Below are 18,896 nucleotides of genomic sequence, written 5' to 3'. Positions count from 1 at the left end.
AAGTAATTCAAATACAGAAAAAGAAAAGTAAATGAGATTGTAATTGTAATAGGTACTAATGACTTAACTAGTGATAAGTTCAGTATGAGAGAGGACATGAAAGGTTTGTTGGAAGAGGTGAGAGTGAAGAGTGAAAAAGTGAAAATATTCAGTATTTGACCTTGATATGATAAAAATGAATTAAGAAGAAGAGCTATGATGGCAAATGATTCAATGTGTAGGTAGAAGGAATGAATGCAAGTTTTTGAATGTATGGAGTGAGTCTTAGGGAAGATTAGATTTATATAGGAGGGGCAGCCTACACCTGAATGTGTTTGGTATCAGGAGTCTTGAAAAACTAATAACTGGAATGAGACCTAACACAGAGAGTCAGGGAAACTAAATATAATGGGAGGAATTGTGAGAACATGAGCATAAGGGTGACAATGTTATATAATTGTGCTAGTGCCTTGTGAACAGATGACCATAGTAGATTCCTTTATGTTAAGAGCAGTGAAGTTGTCCTCTATGTAAGGAATAAGGATTTTCATGACTTATTTTTCATGGTATCAACAACACCACACACTTTTATAACAGAGATGTTTTATTAACACTTATATTTCGCTGATTTTCAACTCAGCATCATCAGAGCACAACACACTTGTACATGCGATAGTCAGTGAGTGAAACAATATAATTGCAAAAGACAAAAGATCTAAAGTCCTATTTTTGGCACCCTCTAACGGGGAAAAAAAAAAAAAAAACTATGCAGGAGTTTTTTTTTAGGATAACAGTCTCCTAAATTTTTGGCAAATTAATGCAACCGTATTTGTTAAGGTTGGGAGAATTCTTCAAAACCATTGCTGACTCAAAAAATAATCTTTCAGATCTATAATGACTCTTAAATAGCACATTCGTTTTCCTCCATCTAATCCTGTGTGAAGGACTGTCCAAAGCGTGGTCTGCCAGTCCCGACTTGCCATTGTAATAGTAGCGAATGTATCTTTCATGTTCTTCCGGGCAGATGTTCACTGATCTTCCTGTTTGTCCATAATAGGCCAAGTCACAGTCACAAGGAACTTCATACACTCCTGGGTGTGCTAAAGGCTGAAGTTTATCCTTAGGCAAGTGGATCAGAGTTGCCAGCTTGACATGATGTTTGAAAGTGGTGCGAAGGCCATGTTTCAACAGTACTTTTGGCTATCTTTTTCGATGTACCTCTGATATAGGGAATAGAAATGGTCATGTTGTATTCTTGTGTATTAGGGGAGGGCAGAGTAATGGGCCTATGTAGTATTTTATCTATTTTGCAGAGATTGTAGCCATTGGCTAAGAACGCATGGTGCAGATATTGGAGTTCTGTGGTCAGAGCTCTATCATTAGAACAAATGGCTCTGTGTATAAGTGTTTTTAAAATGCCATACTGTTGGACTGGATGATGATATGATTTATGTAGATATCTTCCTGTGTGTGTAGCTGATCTAACCAAAGCTACACACACAACACCTAAGCTTATTTGTTAGAATAGGAATTTTATTCAATGTGTGAGAGAAATGAAAAGCTAGGCCCGAGCTTTCTTCAATATGCCCTTTCTGTCTAATTTCCAAACTTCTAGATGTCTGCCCTATATAAGAAAGATAGCAAGAACATGGAATATTATAGAAAACGGGATGTTTGTAAAGTCTCATGTAGTTAAAATGGGATTAAGGGCCACTCTTATGTCATGAAATTTGAGGAGACTAGCAATTTTGAGTGAAAATGTACCAATGTAAAAGAAAAAACAAAAGTTCTGTATACAATGTCAGGATTTTGTTGTGGAACTAGAGCAGAGAATAGTATTTTTTTGTATGATTTTCTAAGAATATCCATTGCACACAAATAGTTTGAGTAGAGACTATAATTCTTCCTGCAGTTTTTCTTCATCTCTTGTGATAGAGATTGCCCTTTTTTTCAGCATATGTATAATACCTAGTTTTTGTGATGAGTGGTGCAATTATGATGAGTGTAGATAATGACCTATATGAATGTGCTTGTGGTATACACTAAGAGAGAGAGAGAGATGCCTCCATCAGCTTTTTTTTTTGGAAATTAAAACATCTAGGAAGGTAGTTTTACTTCATTTTTGAGTTCCAAAGAGAATTTCATTTTTTGGTAGTTCTTAGTGTGTTTTGTCATCTGCTTAGTGACTGAAGTCAACAGATATAGTCATTCGTGTGACTTTTGTAGGTCATGTGATTTTCAAGAATTTTCAGTTATTGGAGAGAAGCCTATCTCTGAGACCTGCATCCAAAATCTTTATTTTTCTTATACAGAATGATGAAAAAATATCACTACATTTTGAATTTTTCAGATTGGTCCAGGAACTCGGATTGTCACAAAATAAAGTGATACCATCTAGTTATACTAAGACGTACAGACAAGTACATACTGCCACATACATAGTTACTTCTTGGCAATGACGGTGATGTTACTTCCGTCACCTGATTTTGGAATACACATGTTGCAAGTTTACTCAATGTAAACAATTAGTTGATGCACACAAGATGCTTCACATCAGAAAAGTATACTGATCATGCAAAAAGTAACAATGAGTCCAACAAATCTAAATAGAATGGCAATTCTCTCAGAAATATCCTTGACATAAGGGATGGCAGATGGTAGACAACCTCTTGGAGGACAATGGAGGAATTCTATAACCATTATAATAAATTTAGTTTAATCCTTTATCTAAGTGTGAGCAAACAAAGTTTGCACCTGAAAATATCTTCAGGACTGGGGTAAGGTAGTACAACACCGGGAAACTCGCAGCAAAGGTGGACCAGGCCCAGAGGTGGAGATACCAGGCAGAAGCAATGGCAGGTCATCTCAGGCAGAATATCTTGCGCCTGAAAATATTTTCAGGTGCAAACTTTGTTTGCTCACACTTGGATAAAGGATTAAACTAAATTTATTATAGTCTAACCAAGTGAAAAATAAACTTTCAACAACTTTCTCTAAATCCAGAGTAATTTAATAAAAAGGTGGCACACCGTTTGACAACTCCTATAGGTAAAGATGACATGCCATTGCTTCTGCCTGGCTCCCACTGAAGAGACCTCAATAAAGGTCGAAACTAGTCTGGGTAGCGGCCCTTCCCTTAATGCATAACATTATACATGTCTGCAAGGAGATGTGTTTTGCATTATGGGAGATACTGAGATAGGAGTGATGTTAGCTAGCTCCACCTTCGCTGCGAGTTGCCCGGTGTTGTACTACCTTACCCCAGTCATGAAGATATTTTCAGGCGTAAACTTTGTTTGCTCACACTTGGATAAAGGATTAAACTAAATTTATTGTAGTCTAATCAAGTGAAAAATAAACTTTCAACATCTATAAACATTAATGACCTTAATAACATAGAACTCAGTAAAGCCATTAGGCAAGAAGATGGTTTTAATAAAATTTACTTCTTGTGTCAACAATGCTCCAGTAAAGCACAATGAGCGAGTCTTAAAATCTAGTTCAAGACTGAACTCTATGCGAGGATGAAAAGCATAAAAAGGTTCAGAAAGAGAACACTCAGGCATACTCCAAAAATATCATCCACATATTGTTGTTTTAAGGATACTTGCGACATAAGACTGAATGATATAATCACGTAATCACAAGAAAGATATTTATTTAACCAAATATTTCGGTCTGGAAATAGCAGACCATCGTCGGTGGTATTACAAGAACAGTTTAAAAAATATACAAGCTAGAATACTAACAATAGATCGTTGAAATTAGAACATGCCGCGTGATGTTATATCACTAAGTATGAAACGAAATATTTTGAAGTAGAAACATGATTGAATTTGCTATTTAAAAAAAAAAAAAAAAAAAAAAAAAAAAAAAAAAAAAAAAAAAATTAATGAGTAATCTTGATTAGGCTTTCCCAGATTTTTGATATAGATATGCAGTCATTACGATTCAGGTTGGGATGATGGAGCAAGGCCTCCACGCTTTCCTTGAACAGACGTTCGAACCTATAACGCGATCTATGTAAGAGGCGCGTTTTGGACCAAAGGATGCTGTGGTCAGTTTCAATCCCGTGTTGAGCCAAACCAGACTTTTCAGGTTTATTGTGAAGAATGGATGATTGATGTTCTTGGATTCTTTTTTCAAGAGAACGTCCAGTCTGTCCAAAGTAAGAGAGATCACAGTTGCAAGGAATTTGATAAACTCCAGGAAGAGATAAAGTTGAGCGTTTGTCTTTAGGAGAAGGAAAATGAGAAGACAATTTGTTAATAGGAGAATACGTAGCTGTTAAATCATATTTCTTCAAAATTCTTGCGATAGGTTCTGAAATACCGGAGATATAAGGAATAGGTACTCGACGTATTGAATCTTTGTTGTTTTGTGGAGGATTATAAGATGTAAGAAGACGTTGAATACTTTTTTCAGAAAAGCCATTGAGTTTCATGTGTTGCTGGATAGTAGAAAGTTCTTTCTGTAGATAATCAAAAGTAGAACAATTAGTTTTGGCTCTTTTGATGAGACATTTTATAATTCCTGTTTTATGACATGGATGATGGGCTGATTCTTTCAGAATATAACGACCTGTGAATGTTGGTTTCCTGTATACTGTAGTTGTAAGAATATTTGAAGATGATCGGATGAGGAGAACGTCTAAAAAAGATAACTGGTTGTTTTCTTCTAATTCCATAGTAAACTTTATGCGATGATGTAAGGAATTAATACTGTTTAAAAAGGAAGATAAAGTGTTTTTACTGTGAGGCCAAATAGCAAATATGTCATCTATATATCTTACCCAAAAAGATGGTAAAGGGAAACTAGATGTGAAGAGGACTTTTTCTAAATGTTCTAAATAAAAGTTGGCTAAAGCTGGAGAAAGAGGACTTCCCATGGCTGTTCCTTCTACTTGGCTATAAAATTTGTTTTGACATATGAAATAACCAGAATGTACAACGAAATCGAATAGTTTTATAATATCTTGAGGAAAGATGTCAGCAAGTAGTTTTAAAGTTTCCTTAAGAGGTACATTGGTGTATAAAGATTCTATATCAAAACTAACCATAAGATCTGTAGGTTGTAATGAGATATCTTTTAATTTTTCTAAGAAATCTGAGGAGTTTTTTAAAAAAGAACTCGAGTTGCCAATGTAAGATTTCAGTAATTTAGCTAGATATTTGGCTATACGGTAAGTAGGAGAATCAATGCAATCTACTATTGGACGAAGAGGATAGTCAATCTTATGGATTTTTGGAAGGCCATAGAATCTAGGAGGTCTTGCAAAATGAGTTTTAAGTCTTTCAATTGTGTCTTTATCCAAACTGATGACTTCATCAAGGAGAGAATTTAATTTCTTTAGTTGTCTGTTGGTTGGATTATAATCAATTTCTTGATATGTGGAGCGATCTCGAAGCAAAAGAGAAAGTTTTCTTCTGTAATTTACTGAGTCCATAACTACTGTTGCTTTTCCCTTGTCAGCTTTAGTGATAATGAGGTGATTATTTTTTCTCAAGGACTGTAAAGATTTCATTTCAGAAGGAGATATGTTAGAAGGAGGAAGTTTAGCCTTAAGTAGAGAAGAAGCGACTTCTAGGCGAAGAGCATTAGCTTTATCGCTGGTTAGATGATTAAGATTCTTTTCAATGTTAACTAGGAAATCTAGATATGGTATTTTATTTGGAACAATAGAAAAATCATGTCCTTTTGAAAGGATGAGGGTTTCGCTTTTAGTCAAAGGACGTCCGGATATATTTACAATCCAATTATCTGGAGTTATGAATGCTTTGGATTGTTTAGACGAAAGAGCCTCATATTTACGGTTAAGATGTTGACTTAGTTTATTATAAGCACGTTGAGTAGAACGTTTAGCTACATTTAGAACTATGTGAGAAAGATGTGGATCCAAATTTGTGGATATATAGGTGCGTAAATCAGAAGTCTGATGACTGTGAATAGCAAGATCACGTTTTTAATATTTCTTTTTAATATTACTTCTGCATAAGGAATTTACTTCTTCAAGAAGAATTTGTTTTATACAAAGGTTCTGATTTTGTTATTCCTCCTAAGTCAGTTCTTGTTATGAATTTTTTTCATGCCAGTCGATATGGCCTATATAATATTCTTTCAGATGTGGCTGTCTTCCTTCTGAAGTGGCATAAATTCTTTTTTATGTCCAAGCCTACATTTTGAAATATGTCTTAAGCAGAACTTACAGTGCTTTCCTGAAGAATACAAATTTTATTATCATAAAGACTGATAAGCGAAAAGTAATTGGCTCAAGACAGGAAAGAATACTACAGAAATTTACTTTAACGTTATATGACTGCACTATTTATCATCCTCTTTCTGATGATCTGATTTCAGAAAATAAATTATTTATTCATTTATTAAAAAAAATAAGTAAATAGTGTCTCTACTTGGGATGATGAAACCAAAAAGAAGCTAGTAACTTATCATAGCTACTCTCATACCTACTACCAAAAGTCCATAAAGCAAATGTCCCAGTACTACCTACACTGGTTTACCCTATTATAAAATCATGAAGCACCCTATCTGCTTTTACTCTCACCCTTCCAAGTAAATCCACATCTTTCATAAAGAACAGTTTACAATCTAAGAAAAAATTCTCAGAGCTTCTTCTTTGCCCTGATGATCTCTTAAAAAGCCTGATATTGTGTATCCTCTGTATCAGTGTTTTGTAAAGTGTGATCTTAGAGTTCAGTGAAAACTTGTAGGGCACAAAGACATTTAAAACTTGTATTAGGAGTAGTTTCCAAAAATCCCTTCAAGAAAATAGTAATTTTGTAGATAACAAACATTTTGCAATTTTCACTTTTCAATCATGCTTAAAATTAAAAAAAATTACCTTTTTATTTTTTTCCGGAGATCTGATTGCACTACAGGTAGGAGTTGCAAGACGATCCCAGGTTCCTGAAAATATTTTTAATGGTGTTGATTTAAGATTTTCTCTGTCTTCTTCTACATTATCAAAATTTTGGGTCAAATTATGTTCATCATCATCATTTTCTCCAATTTTGTTAATGCATTCAAATGAACCTGAAGTTGAACTGCATGAAGTTCCTGTACTGGTTTCTTCAGTATCACTTTCAAAATCTGGGGAATAAATGTCAGTAACAGGACTTTCTGACTCACTATCTGCATTAATTGTACATTTTATTGGGGATTCCAAAATCAATTCATTAATTTTCTCCTTTTCTACATCAAACTTTTTATGGTGTTTGCCACCTAGGGAATTTTTAAACATTATGTCTTCACCAGCCAGTATTTCTTCTCCCTCAATGATAACATCAGGCTTATCATTTAAACTGTCAGTATCAAGTAATTCTGACTCTGCAGATAACCAATGAAGTAAAAGCGAAGATTCTGAAACACAAGCTGTGTCCTTTGCTGCATTTTTAGCATAGCAAGATGGGGAATGAAACGAATGATTGTCCCAACTAATTTCACTGCCCTCAGAATTACTTGTTTTCATTATTTTATAAGATTCATTACAATTTCTGATATTTAATATCTCTACAGGTGCTGCAGTACTATTCGTCAAATGAAAATGTTGAGCTTTCTCACCAACACAAGTATCGCTATCAAGAAGTTGTTTTTGAAAACAATGTGTTATTTCTTTTGAATCTGACAATTCTTCATCCATCATACCATCACTTTCAGAACATGCTGCAGAAGAAGACGATGGACTTTTGTAATTCTGAGTGTTTGTCTCCATTGAGTAAGAGTCTAAGGCTTCATTAAGTGATCCTGCTATACCTGCAAGGGAGAGAGGTTCTCCATTCATGGCTGCCAAAGCACATTCCTGAAGTATTTCAATTGAGCGTGTTGGAACAAACCCAATTACAGATTGTGAAGAATCTAAAAGAATGGCCTCATTTGTTTCTGTATCCACTCTAAGAACATCATCTTCATTATCTGATGTATACTGGAATGATTCAGATGAGACTTCAAGCTTTTGACCTGTCTCTAAATCTTCTACAGTAAGGAATTCAGTATTATGATTTGAAAAATTTTCTGTTTCGGTCCTTGCTTTGTTGCAAAGTGAACTGTTAAGTGAACAACTTTCTTCATTAATACATTCACTAGAAGGAGAATTTTCAATTTCAGAATTTTGAGTTGAAATAGCAGGAAATCCTTTCTTTGTTTCCATAGTGGAACTAGTGACTAATTTGACAGTATTTTCTTCAGAGTTCTTAAGTACAATGGATCTGTTTTCTAATACGTCATTTATTGAAGATGCAACTTCAGAACTTTCCTGATTAATGTCTAGTAATTCAAGGTTAAAATCACTTATATGTTCTTCCTGAAAAGTATTTTTAACAAACTCTAAATTTTCAGAAGTGAGCAATTCAAAAGATGGACTCCTCTGTTCTGGAGTATTATCAAGGAAAGAAACATTGCTATTTCTTTTGGTCAAATTGCTTTCTTCTCTATGTAGATTCAATAACTCTATATTAGAAGGGTAATCTGTCTTGAAACTTACAAAGCATTTTGCATCTGATTTAGCATTACCATCATGTAAAGGCTCACATACAGTTTCACTGTTATTGATGATACAGTCATTTGAGACCTTTAATAAATTTACATCACAATCAAATTTTGCCACAGTGATTTTAGAGAGAAACTCACTGTTATCGCAATTAACAAATAATGTCTTTATATCATTTTCAGTTATCTGATTGAAATCACTTTGATTTTCACATTCAATGCCTGCATAACTTTTTTGCTTATCAACACTATTAAATTCTTCATCAGAATGCCCTAGAACTTCTTTGTGATTTTTTTGTACATGATTCAAATTCTTAGAGATGGTATTTAATGTAGTATATTTTTCTTTTTCAGAAAATCTGTTATCTAAAAATGCATCACTTTTATTGGTATCCCCTTGAAGTTTATTGGTGCATGTTTTTTCTTTGTTAAGCAAGTTATTAACAGATAAATGAAAAACCACTTCTCGATTGCTTCCTGAATCAGAGCAGTGCACCACATCATCCTGATAAGAGGCATTTTTAACAAGATCGGTGACTTCACTGCCTTGACAGTTCATAGGAGACTCATTTTGCTTATTTATTTCACTATTTAATGGAACAACAACAACAGTTTTATCTTTTGAGCTAATTTTTGGCTTGTCATTTTTTATTGTTTCAAAGACATTAAATGATGTCTGCTGCAAATCATTGATATCAGTTATATTATGTTTATTTTCATTTTTCAGCATATCACATAGAACGTTAGATGACTGAGGTCCTACCATGTGAACAAAACAAGATCTTTCTTGAGAATCACAGTCACATCCATATTGCCCTTCAAATGTAATGAAGTCCTCTACAGTAATTTCTATATTTTCTTCAGTACTGTCATGTTCTGATGTGCATAAATTACTTTTGCTTATACATAAATTATTTTCATTTGAGTTCATTCTAAAATAGTTATTTCCATTAAGAGTATCAGGTGAAACATTATGCAAAGATGATGAACTAAAATTATTCAATTTACTTTTTTGGGATAATTTCACATTAAATCTATTATCAAGCTCTGAAGATGAATGATTTTGATTACTGTTATTTTCAGTAATACCAGACTGAAAATTTCCTTCATTAGAAGAGAAAACTGAATGGTATATAGGATCATTGAACAGATGCTCAGGATTTTCTGATTTTGCTTTATCAGGAGTAGCAGTTCTGGTATCTTTAAATAGGTTCATTTCATTTTCAATCACTAATTCCCCATACCTTAACGAGTTAAATCCATTATTATTTTTTGGAATGGCATCATGTAATGTGACAAGACTACCAGCTAGGTTCTCTTGACGTGTTTCATCAACATAACTGTCACTACTGCTTTTAAAAGGAAGTACTTCATTTTCTTTATTTGCATTTACCTGTTCAAATAAATCTACTTCTTCTAAGTCATAAAACAGAGAAGTAGGAGATGAATATCCTTTATCTAGAGGTGAATGATTGCCATTATCAGAATCTCCAATACATTCTAATTTGTATCTGTGAGAAGAGTTTTTGTTACTAAAATAAGAGGAACATTTATGAAGTGCATTATCCAATGGTTCCATTTCAGAGTGAAGATGATAATTTTCACTTGTCTTATCTTCCAGAGGCTCTACAGCACAGGCAGGGGCTAAATTATTAAATGTTGATAACTCCATACTGGTATTTTGTATGCTGTTATTAATTACATCTTTGTTGTTTTCTGATGCAATTTTACCACCTGACAAAATTATATCAAGATCTCTTATTGTATCTGATATTTCTTGAGCACTTATTTTTGACATATTTTGATCAATGTATTCACAGTTAGAGGAATCATACAATCTTTGTACATCATTGCAATTCTCAGCTTTATCAAACAAACTCAAAGAATTTTGTTTTGGCTCATAGTCTGTAAAGGAAACAGTGATATCTGAAGTACGATCAGGATAAGATGATATAGAAGAAGTATTTTGTAATGAACATGTCACATAACAAGGATCAAAATTGTTTTCAAACTTTAACGAAACTATTGATGTTGGTGACAAGTTATCAATTCTTAATGATGGCTTCAATGAATTCCATCGTGACTCAAATGGAACTGACTCTTCTACTTTAAGGCAGCTCATCATTTCTGATATGCTCTGGATAAGAGGACGGCATGCTGCAGGCTTCCAGCATAACTGCATAATTTGATATCTAAAAGAAATGAAACAAGTGATTAACTTCAAGCAACATAACTTGTAATTGTCATGTTATGACTGTTCAAACTGTCAGCTGGCTGAGTCATATCTCTTTCATATGCCATACAAAATTTTGAAATAAGAGTATTGTTAATGAATGTCACATTATATCATGCTATGAATCATCCTTTGAAGTTTTAATTGGGGGTGAAATTCAAACTCCTTAAACTAATCACTTTGCAAGGGTATATCATCTAGGTGGTGACTTAATAGTTACTGAGGTGACAGAAACTGATGTGAGCATTGAGGTAGATGAACTGGAGGTACTCAGTGTATTGAAAAATATCAATGCGAATACAGAGGTGGGCCTGGATGATATGTCCACTTGTATGCTACAAAAATGTGCAAGTAAACTGGCAGCACCTCTGACGAAGTGTTTAATGGTTCCAAGGAAGTGGGAAGAGGGTAAGATAGTTCCATTACATAAAGGTGGCTCCAAGATAGAAGTTTCTAGCAAATTACAGACTAATTAATACCTCTGGAGTGGTGGTTAAAAGTATTGGAAAAGTTGGTTATAAGTAAAATTCAGAAATGAGTGGACAGGAATATGATACTTTATAAGGGACAGCATGGATTTGTAAAAAGTAGGTCCTACCTCAGTAATTTATTCACATTTTATAATAAGGCGACAGTAGAACTGGATAAAGGAAATGGCTACACCATGATACCACTGGACCTAGTAATGGCATTTGATAGAATAGTGCATGGAAAACTATTATATAAGTTGGGGCAAATGGGAATGGATATGAAGGCAGTGGCATGGATAGGGAGATGGCTGATAGGCAGACATCAGAGGTTGGTGTATGGTGGAGTGGAATCAAAGTGAATGAGGGTGACTAGTAGAGTGCCCCAGTAGTTGTCCTAGTACAGGACTATGTACTAAGATTACTACTCATTAATTTGTACATTAATGATATAGCTGAAGATTTGAAGGGGAGAAATTCAGTTGTTTGTCGATAATGCAAAACTAGGGAGGACAATAGTTGATAAAGGTGATGTAGATATCTTACAAGATGATTTAAATAAATTGGCAGTGTGGGCAAAGGACAATGGTTGTGAATTCAATGTTGTAAAATGTAAGGTAATGTACTTCTGAATGAAAACTAGTACTATCATATTGACAGTACTAGTTCGATGAGGATAGGAATCTGGGGGTGATGGTAGATAGATATTTGAAATTCAGAGGACATATTGCAAGAGTTGGCAAAATAGCTCAGAGGATTACTTGGATGCTTAAGAACACATTGGCAAGTAATGATAGGGAGGTTATTGTCCCTCTTTATAAGGCTATGATTCGGCCACATGTTGATTACAATGCATAGATTTGGTAACCTGTGTTTCTTGGGGATCAGGAGATGATGGAAAGGATCTCTGAATCCTTTCCATCATTCCCTGGTGACCAAGCTGGTGAAAGATCTGTGGAATGTTCCCTATGAGGGTATATTGAGGGTGTGTGGATTGCAGAGTTTAGCTGACAGGCAGAGAAGAGGGCATATGATAGAAACTTATAAGTTAAAGGGATACTATTGACAGAAGAAATTTTTGGTGGTGAATGCCTGGAATTAATGCAGATGGAATCCCCAAGTTGCACCTGTGAAATTTGAGTCCATATCCACCTTACAAGTGACTACAACCTAACTAATAATTGCAGCTGATGTCATTAGACAGAAGTCAAAAGATTTCTTAGATATGCTTGCTTTAAAGATATTCCACTAGCACTACAGTAGTGCAAGTACAAGAATGACAGGATGTTGCACCATTTGATTGGAAAAGACCCTTGGGTTTGATTCTTGTTGTGAAGAGAGAAATCTTTATTTGGACTATTAATGCTTATTTCTGTTTTGCCTATTTTCATAAGGAGTACCCCTTGTGTTACATATTTTTTTTTTACTCCAATTAAATTAAAACATTAATGATATGTATTTTGAAAACATAAATTAAAAGAAAAGTAATATAAAAGGAATAATTTTTTTTTACTCCAATTAAATTAAAACATTGATGATATGTATTTTGAAAACATAAATTAAAAGAAAAGTGATATAAAAGGAATAATTTTTGACATACCTTCATAGAATCCTGAAGAGTAACATTTTTATGGAACTATTTTTTTGGACTTTTTTTTTTTTTTACTGAAAGTGAGTTAGCCAATATAACAGAAGTAGCAGTGTTTTTATTTTCATAAAAATCAGGCTTTATCAAACTGCATACAGGCAAATCAGCCAAAGTACACATGCAATATACAGAAAAAAAAAAATCAGTGGGCAGTACTTGGCTGCATAGACGACGACTATGGATTGTGGCATAGTGTGTAGATGGAAGGAAGATCCCCCTCTAAGCCACACAATGCTTATCCTGGTTGACAATCTCACTGGATTCAAAAAAAGTCTATTAAAATAATACCTTCACTATCCCAAAAGATGGCTACTAAGAGTTTTAAACCTAATTTGATTTGTCGCTACTCTGCCTCTACTCTTCTGTTTATCGACAACAGGTGCGAATCCCACTGTGGCATAAATATTTGCATGTGTTTTAGGTGGTAGGTGTTTTTTTGTCAGTCAATAGTACCAGACACTACTAATCTGTTTATCTAATGCTTAGATCTTTCATGGTATTAATGCTACAATGGTAAAAAAAGCACTATACTTAAAACAGTAAAGTTTTGGGAGTCATACAGCAGTCTTGACAAATCTACTGATCTGCTAAATCCTCTAAAGTAGATTCTACTGTTTTTGTGTTTGTTAAATTATTTTCTGATATCAAGTGTTTAAACCACACACACAGACTGAAAAAGTATTTACTATTTAAAGAAAGGATATAATAGCACGGACATAAAAAGATGAAGTCTGTAATCTTTTAAATAGCGTAATATCTAGGCAATTCTGATGCTGAAAGTTATATTCTCATAAGCTCAGAGTCATTTTGGAAACATTATTGGTTTCATTAAATTTGGCTGTAAAAGAATGAATATTAAATATCCTTTCTTTAATTATTTAGTCAATGAAGTCCTTTATAAATTTTTACTAATATATAAGTCATAAATATTGTTTACACCAATATTTATGACTTATACATTAAATGGTTTGTGATGAATTTCCATGGGCTTTTCTTCTAATTTCATTAGGAACTCAACATGCAAATATCACTTGGAATGTGCATTATTATAAACTACTACAAACAAAAATGTATTTATCTATTTTATGTGGCTCCCTACCTATGAAAGATTATTGTACATTCATACTGTAAGTGGGCTAAGGAATAAAAAAAATAAAAAACATCTTATTAATTTTATATAGATATATATCTGCATTTTTATGCATTTTTTTTTTAACCAAATCTGCAAAACCCACTGTAGAAACTACCAGAAATGGAACTTTTAAGCCACTTCAGGGTGTCCAATCAGCAGGATGGTGGTTGGGTGAAGTTCTCCTCCCATCTAAACACAATCACAAACGACCATACCCATGGCAGAATTCAAAACCACAGCCTGTTGACTGGACAGCAGATATGCTAATAACATGGCCAACCAGTCTGACAATTTACTTTATTTAGTTCAATAAAGAGTTTTCTGAATAGGAAGTTCATGGTCAGTAAATTCCAATTATTTAAACATTAAATTTTCTACAGAAATTTAGTAGAAATATTTTATAGAAAAGAAGTTTCACAATTTTATGGTAAAATACTAAAGGCACTAGGTGCAAAAATAGGATTTTATAAGCATGATAAATAGATTCTGAATTATTATTACCTAACAATAAATTCTCTTAACTACTGTCCGACCACAGATGTGAAAACCCTGGCTGGCGATGTGCCAAGAAGAGTCAATTCATGTTGAAGGGGAGAAAGGAATAAGGAGATGTAAGAATTCGTCACCAACATGAGAAATCACGTGCTTTACATGCAAAATTTTCCAAATGGTGTACAAGCAAAATAGTTACCACTTTAAAAATTAGAATTTTCTTAAAAGAAAAAGCTAATTTTCCGACATATAAGAATAAACACTCATTCCACGAGATGTATTGATTATGCTATTATCGGAATGGATTCACCTTCTTGTAATATATGTAATTTCCCCTTGTAGTCTCATATTTCGATCATCTTTTTGCAATGAGAAATTACTTCCTATCCAGTTAAGTGAAAGTATGCTGTCTGACCACAGATGCTTGATCCCTCGACATTTCTGCACACATGAGACTACAAGGGGAAATTACATATAATATACTGCACTATTACACCATTATGAAAATTAAAACATCTAAATTTTAACTGACAGGTATAATAATTACATGACTCATGTAAAACTGTGAAGTTTAATATATACTATGAAATATTCAACTACCTCAGGGTTTCCACGGTAGTTGAATATTTGTCATCCACCATCCACCACCTAGGGGGGGGGACCATGATTACCATCCAGTGGATATCAGGCAGCTGTGAATATATTGAATAAAGAGCCATGGACCAGTGGTTTTGGGACTGGTGATTCCATGTGAAAATATTGCCATTCAGCAACCCGCACTTCGCCAGCATGGTGAATTTATGGCCTAACCTTCGAAGATGAATCCGACAGAAATAAAATGGCCCTCATTCCCTGGAGGCCGGATTGTTACTACCTATGGCAGCAGGCCGTTAAACATGAAGGCAGAGAGTGTTAAGAATCCCTGGATAACCAGATCATGCCGCGAGCGGAAACCAGACCTTGGAACATTAAACTGTAGGACTCTGAGCAGTGAAGCACAGCTAACTGAACAAACTGAAGAGTTAAAGCGACTAAAATGGGACATTCTTGGACTGTGTGAAGTTAGACGTAATGGTGAAGAAATTCTTCGATTAAAAAATGGAGACATATTATATTATAGAGACCAAGATAAGGAAAGAATCAGCGGAGTTGGATTCTTCATCACCAAAAAACTGAAGAACAACATAATAGAATTTGACAGTGTATCCGATCGAATAGCAAGTATTGGTGTTCAAATCACGAAAAGATACACTCTTAAGATCATCCAAGTCTATGAGCCAACAATAAGTCATACTGACTTTTGCAGAAAATTTGCAGAAAAAGAAAACCTGTATATCATGAATTCCTTTTTCAAGAAAAAAACACATAGAAAGTGGGCATGAAAAGTCCAAATGGAAAAACTAGTGAAATTGACTATCCTCAGCAATAAGTAAAACATCTTTCAAGACTGCTCTGTTATAAACACCTTCAACATTGGAAGTGGCCATCGTACAGTACGCAGTAAAATCCAAATAAACTGCCAAAAAGAAAGAAGAAAGATGTTAGGAAGATCAAAGCAAAACATAGATGTACACAAACTCAACATTAAAAAAGATATATTCCAACACGAACTAAACAGATATAAACATCTTATTATAGATGACAATGCTGATCTATCAGAAAGTAATGATATTATTACCCAATACCCTTTACAATGCTCACTTGAAATAACTGGTACCACAGAACAGAAACAAGACAAAATCTCTGAAGAAACGAAACAGCTTATGAAAAAACGAAAAGAAATGAAATTAATCAATTAACCTACAGAATAAAATTGAATACACTGAATTGAGCAAAATGATCAGAAAACGTATCACAGAAGAAATAAGAATATTAAACTGTAAATTCATACAACAAACAATTGAAAACAACTGTAGTCTCAAAAAAGCCAAACAGCAATTGAAATAGCAACAAACAGATGGTTGCAGTCAAACTACAAGACAGGACCATCACCAGAGATAGATATGCTATAGCAAAAACAGTTGAAGAATTCTACTCAATATTATATCAGGATGATGAATTAAATGAAAAAAAGACAACTACAACACAGCTGAAGTACCACAGATTCTACCAGAAGAAGTTATATGGAGCATCCAATGCTTCCAAAATGGGAAAGCTGCAGGTGATGATGGAGTTAGAGCTGAACTTCTAAAAACAGGTGGAGAAATAATGTACAAACTCTTAGCAAAACTATTTACTTTATGCCTGAAGAAAAATGATGCACTGACAACATGGAAGAAAGCCACTCTAATTCTGATACATAAAAAAAGTGAGATAGAAGACTTGACGAACTACCTACCTATCAGACTACTATCAGTGGTCTACAAAGTGTTGACAAAAGTTTTTTTTTTTTTTTTGACTGTTAATATCTGGTCCTTTCAAACTAAATATGAGACATTTTCTTTGGATTTTATCGGACCATGATTCTTATGATTCTTTATAAATATATGCATATAATCGTCTACCAGTTTCGCCAGCTTGAGTCTGTCTGGCTTCTTCAAGACAAGAATGGTTACACTAACATTAAATGCTAAAACAGAAGAATGCAGAAATGACATTAAAATCAAATAAAAAATTGAAAAGATGCATGACATTAAGAGCATAGAGCATGGAGACTTAGTCATTGTTAGTAGATCGCGTTTTATAGTTTTTTGCGAAATTGAGTTCTACTAAACATACAGTGAATTTATAAAACTTTTCCAAATGTCTTTTAATATCATGCCTTGATTTCTATTGAGATTGTCTCCTGTCCAGAGTACCACTGCAGCTTCTTTAAGGTTTCAACATCTGAAATCGAACCATTCCATCGACTGGGACATCAGCTCCATGCCATACATTGAAGAGGATTTCAGCTGTACAAACTTTAAAGAAGCTGCAGTGGTACTCCAGACAGGAGAATCTCAACATAAATCAAAGCATGATATTAAAAGACATTTGGAAAATTTTTATAAATTCACTATGTTTAGCAGATCTCAATTTCGCGAAAAACTATAAAATACGATCTACTAACAGTGACTAAGTCTAAACACTCTATACTCTTAATGTCACGTATTTTTTCAATTTTTTATTTGATTTTAATGTCGTTACTGCATTCTTCTGTTTTAGCATTTAATGTTACTGTAACCATTCTTGTCCTGAAGAAGTAGACAGACAGTCAAGCTGGCAAATCTGGTAGACGATTATATACATATATTTATAAAGAATCATGGTCCAATAAAATCCAAAGAAAATGTCTCATATTTGTTTACAAAAGTCATTGCTCATAGGCTTTGTGCAACTCTAGACTTAGCACAACCAAAAGAACAGGCAGGCTTTCGAAGGGGCTTTAGTACAATGGTCCATACTCAAGTTGTACAGCAGATTATTGAAAGGTGTAATGAATATCGGTTACCATTATGTCTTGGTTTTATTGATTATGAGAAAGCCTTTGATTCACTTAAAACTTGTGCAATACTTAAAGCATTACAAAACCAATAAGTAGAGGAGCCATACATCAGAACCATCAAATCGCATACACCAATGCCACAGCAGCAATTCATTTAAATGGAAACATCTCTACTGTGGGAATACACCCTCTGTCCAAAACGAAACTGAACTTTTTGAAAACAGAATAAACTAATGGCGCCATCTGGTGCATCTTTCTGTTCTCGAAAGTGGCAACCTTCATTAGCGTTGTGTCAACTGTTTATGGCATTTGTTTCATTAGAAGTCGAGTTATAGTGCCAAGAGTGACAGTGTGTTTTGATGAATGGTCGGAAAATGAGTTTCAAACAGAGAGCTGCGATTGACGTTTGTGTTAAACTTGGTAAAAGTTTTACTGAAATGCATCAAATGCTTCAAAAAGCATGCGGTGATGAATGCTTATCCTGTACTCAAGTTTACGATTGGTTTAAGTGATTTCAAAGTGGTCGTGAGACGCTTGAGGACGACAAAAAGCGGGGCCATCCAAAAACTGGACTGAGCAAGTTAACATCCAAAAAGTACGTGATTTCATCAAAGAAAACCCGAAATCATCCGTGAGATTGATCGAAGATGAATTGAGGATTCCAAAATCAACTGTGCACAATATTCTGACCGAGAGTTTGGGCCTTCGTAAATTGAATTTGCAATTTGTTCCCCATAAGTTGACCGACGACCAAAGAATGTATAGAATTGAACACTGCAAGGACCTCATTAAAACAGCTTGTAAGGACTCAAACTTTCTTGAAACGATCGTTACTGGTGACAAAACGTGATGTTTTGAGTATGAGCCCGAAACAAAGTGCCAGAGTTCTGAGTGGAGAACACCAGAAGAGGGCATCCGAAAAAAAGTCGCTTGGAGAAGTCAAAAGTAAAGACAATGCTGATTTGTTTCTATGAATCCAAGGGCATTATCCACAAAAGAATTCATTCTGCCTGGCCAAA

General features: G+C 34.3%; 1 protein-coding gene across 1 annotated transcript in view; it reads right to left on the bottom strand.

Annotated features, from left to right (window-relative positions):
- Nucleotides 1-18,896, bottom strand: part of LOC150102960 (uncharacterized) — a 353,745-nt gene that overhangs the window by 47,192 nt on the left and 287,657 nt on the right. Inside the window, exon 11 of the mRNA XM_090398023.1 lies at nucleotides 6,839-10,673. Within this exon, the coding sequence (XP_090254149.1) occupies nucleotides 6,839-10,673 (3,835 nt within the window). The remainder of the gene's footprint in view (nucleotides 1-6,838; nucleotides 10,674-18,896) is intronic.

This window comes from Typopeltis vanoorti, chromosome 9, assembly GCF_054136105.1.
Source record: "Typopeltis vanoorti isolate ZY-2024b chromosome 9, IOZ_Tvanoo_1.0, whole genome shotgun sequence".
NCBI lineage: Eukaryota > Metazoa > Arthropoda > Arachnida > Uropygi > Thelyphonidae > Typopeltis > Typopeltis vanoorti.
The sequence above is the reverse complement of the archived record's forward strand: the minus strand, read 5'-3'. Positions and strand labels throughout refer to the sequence as shown.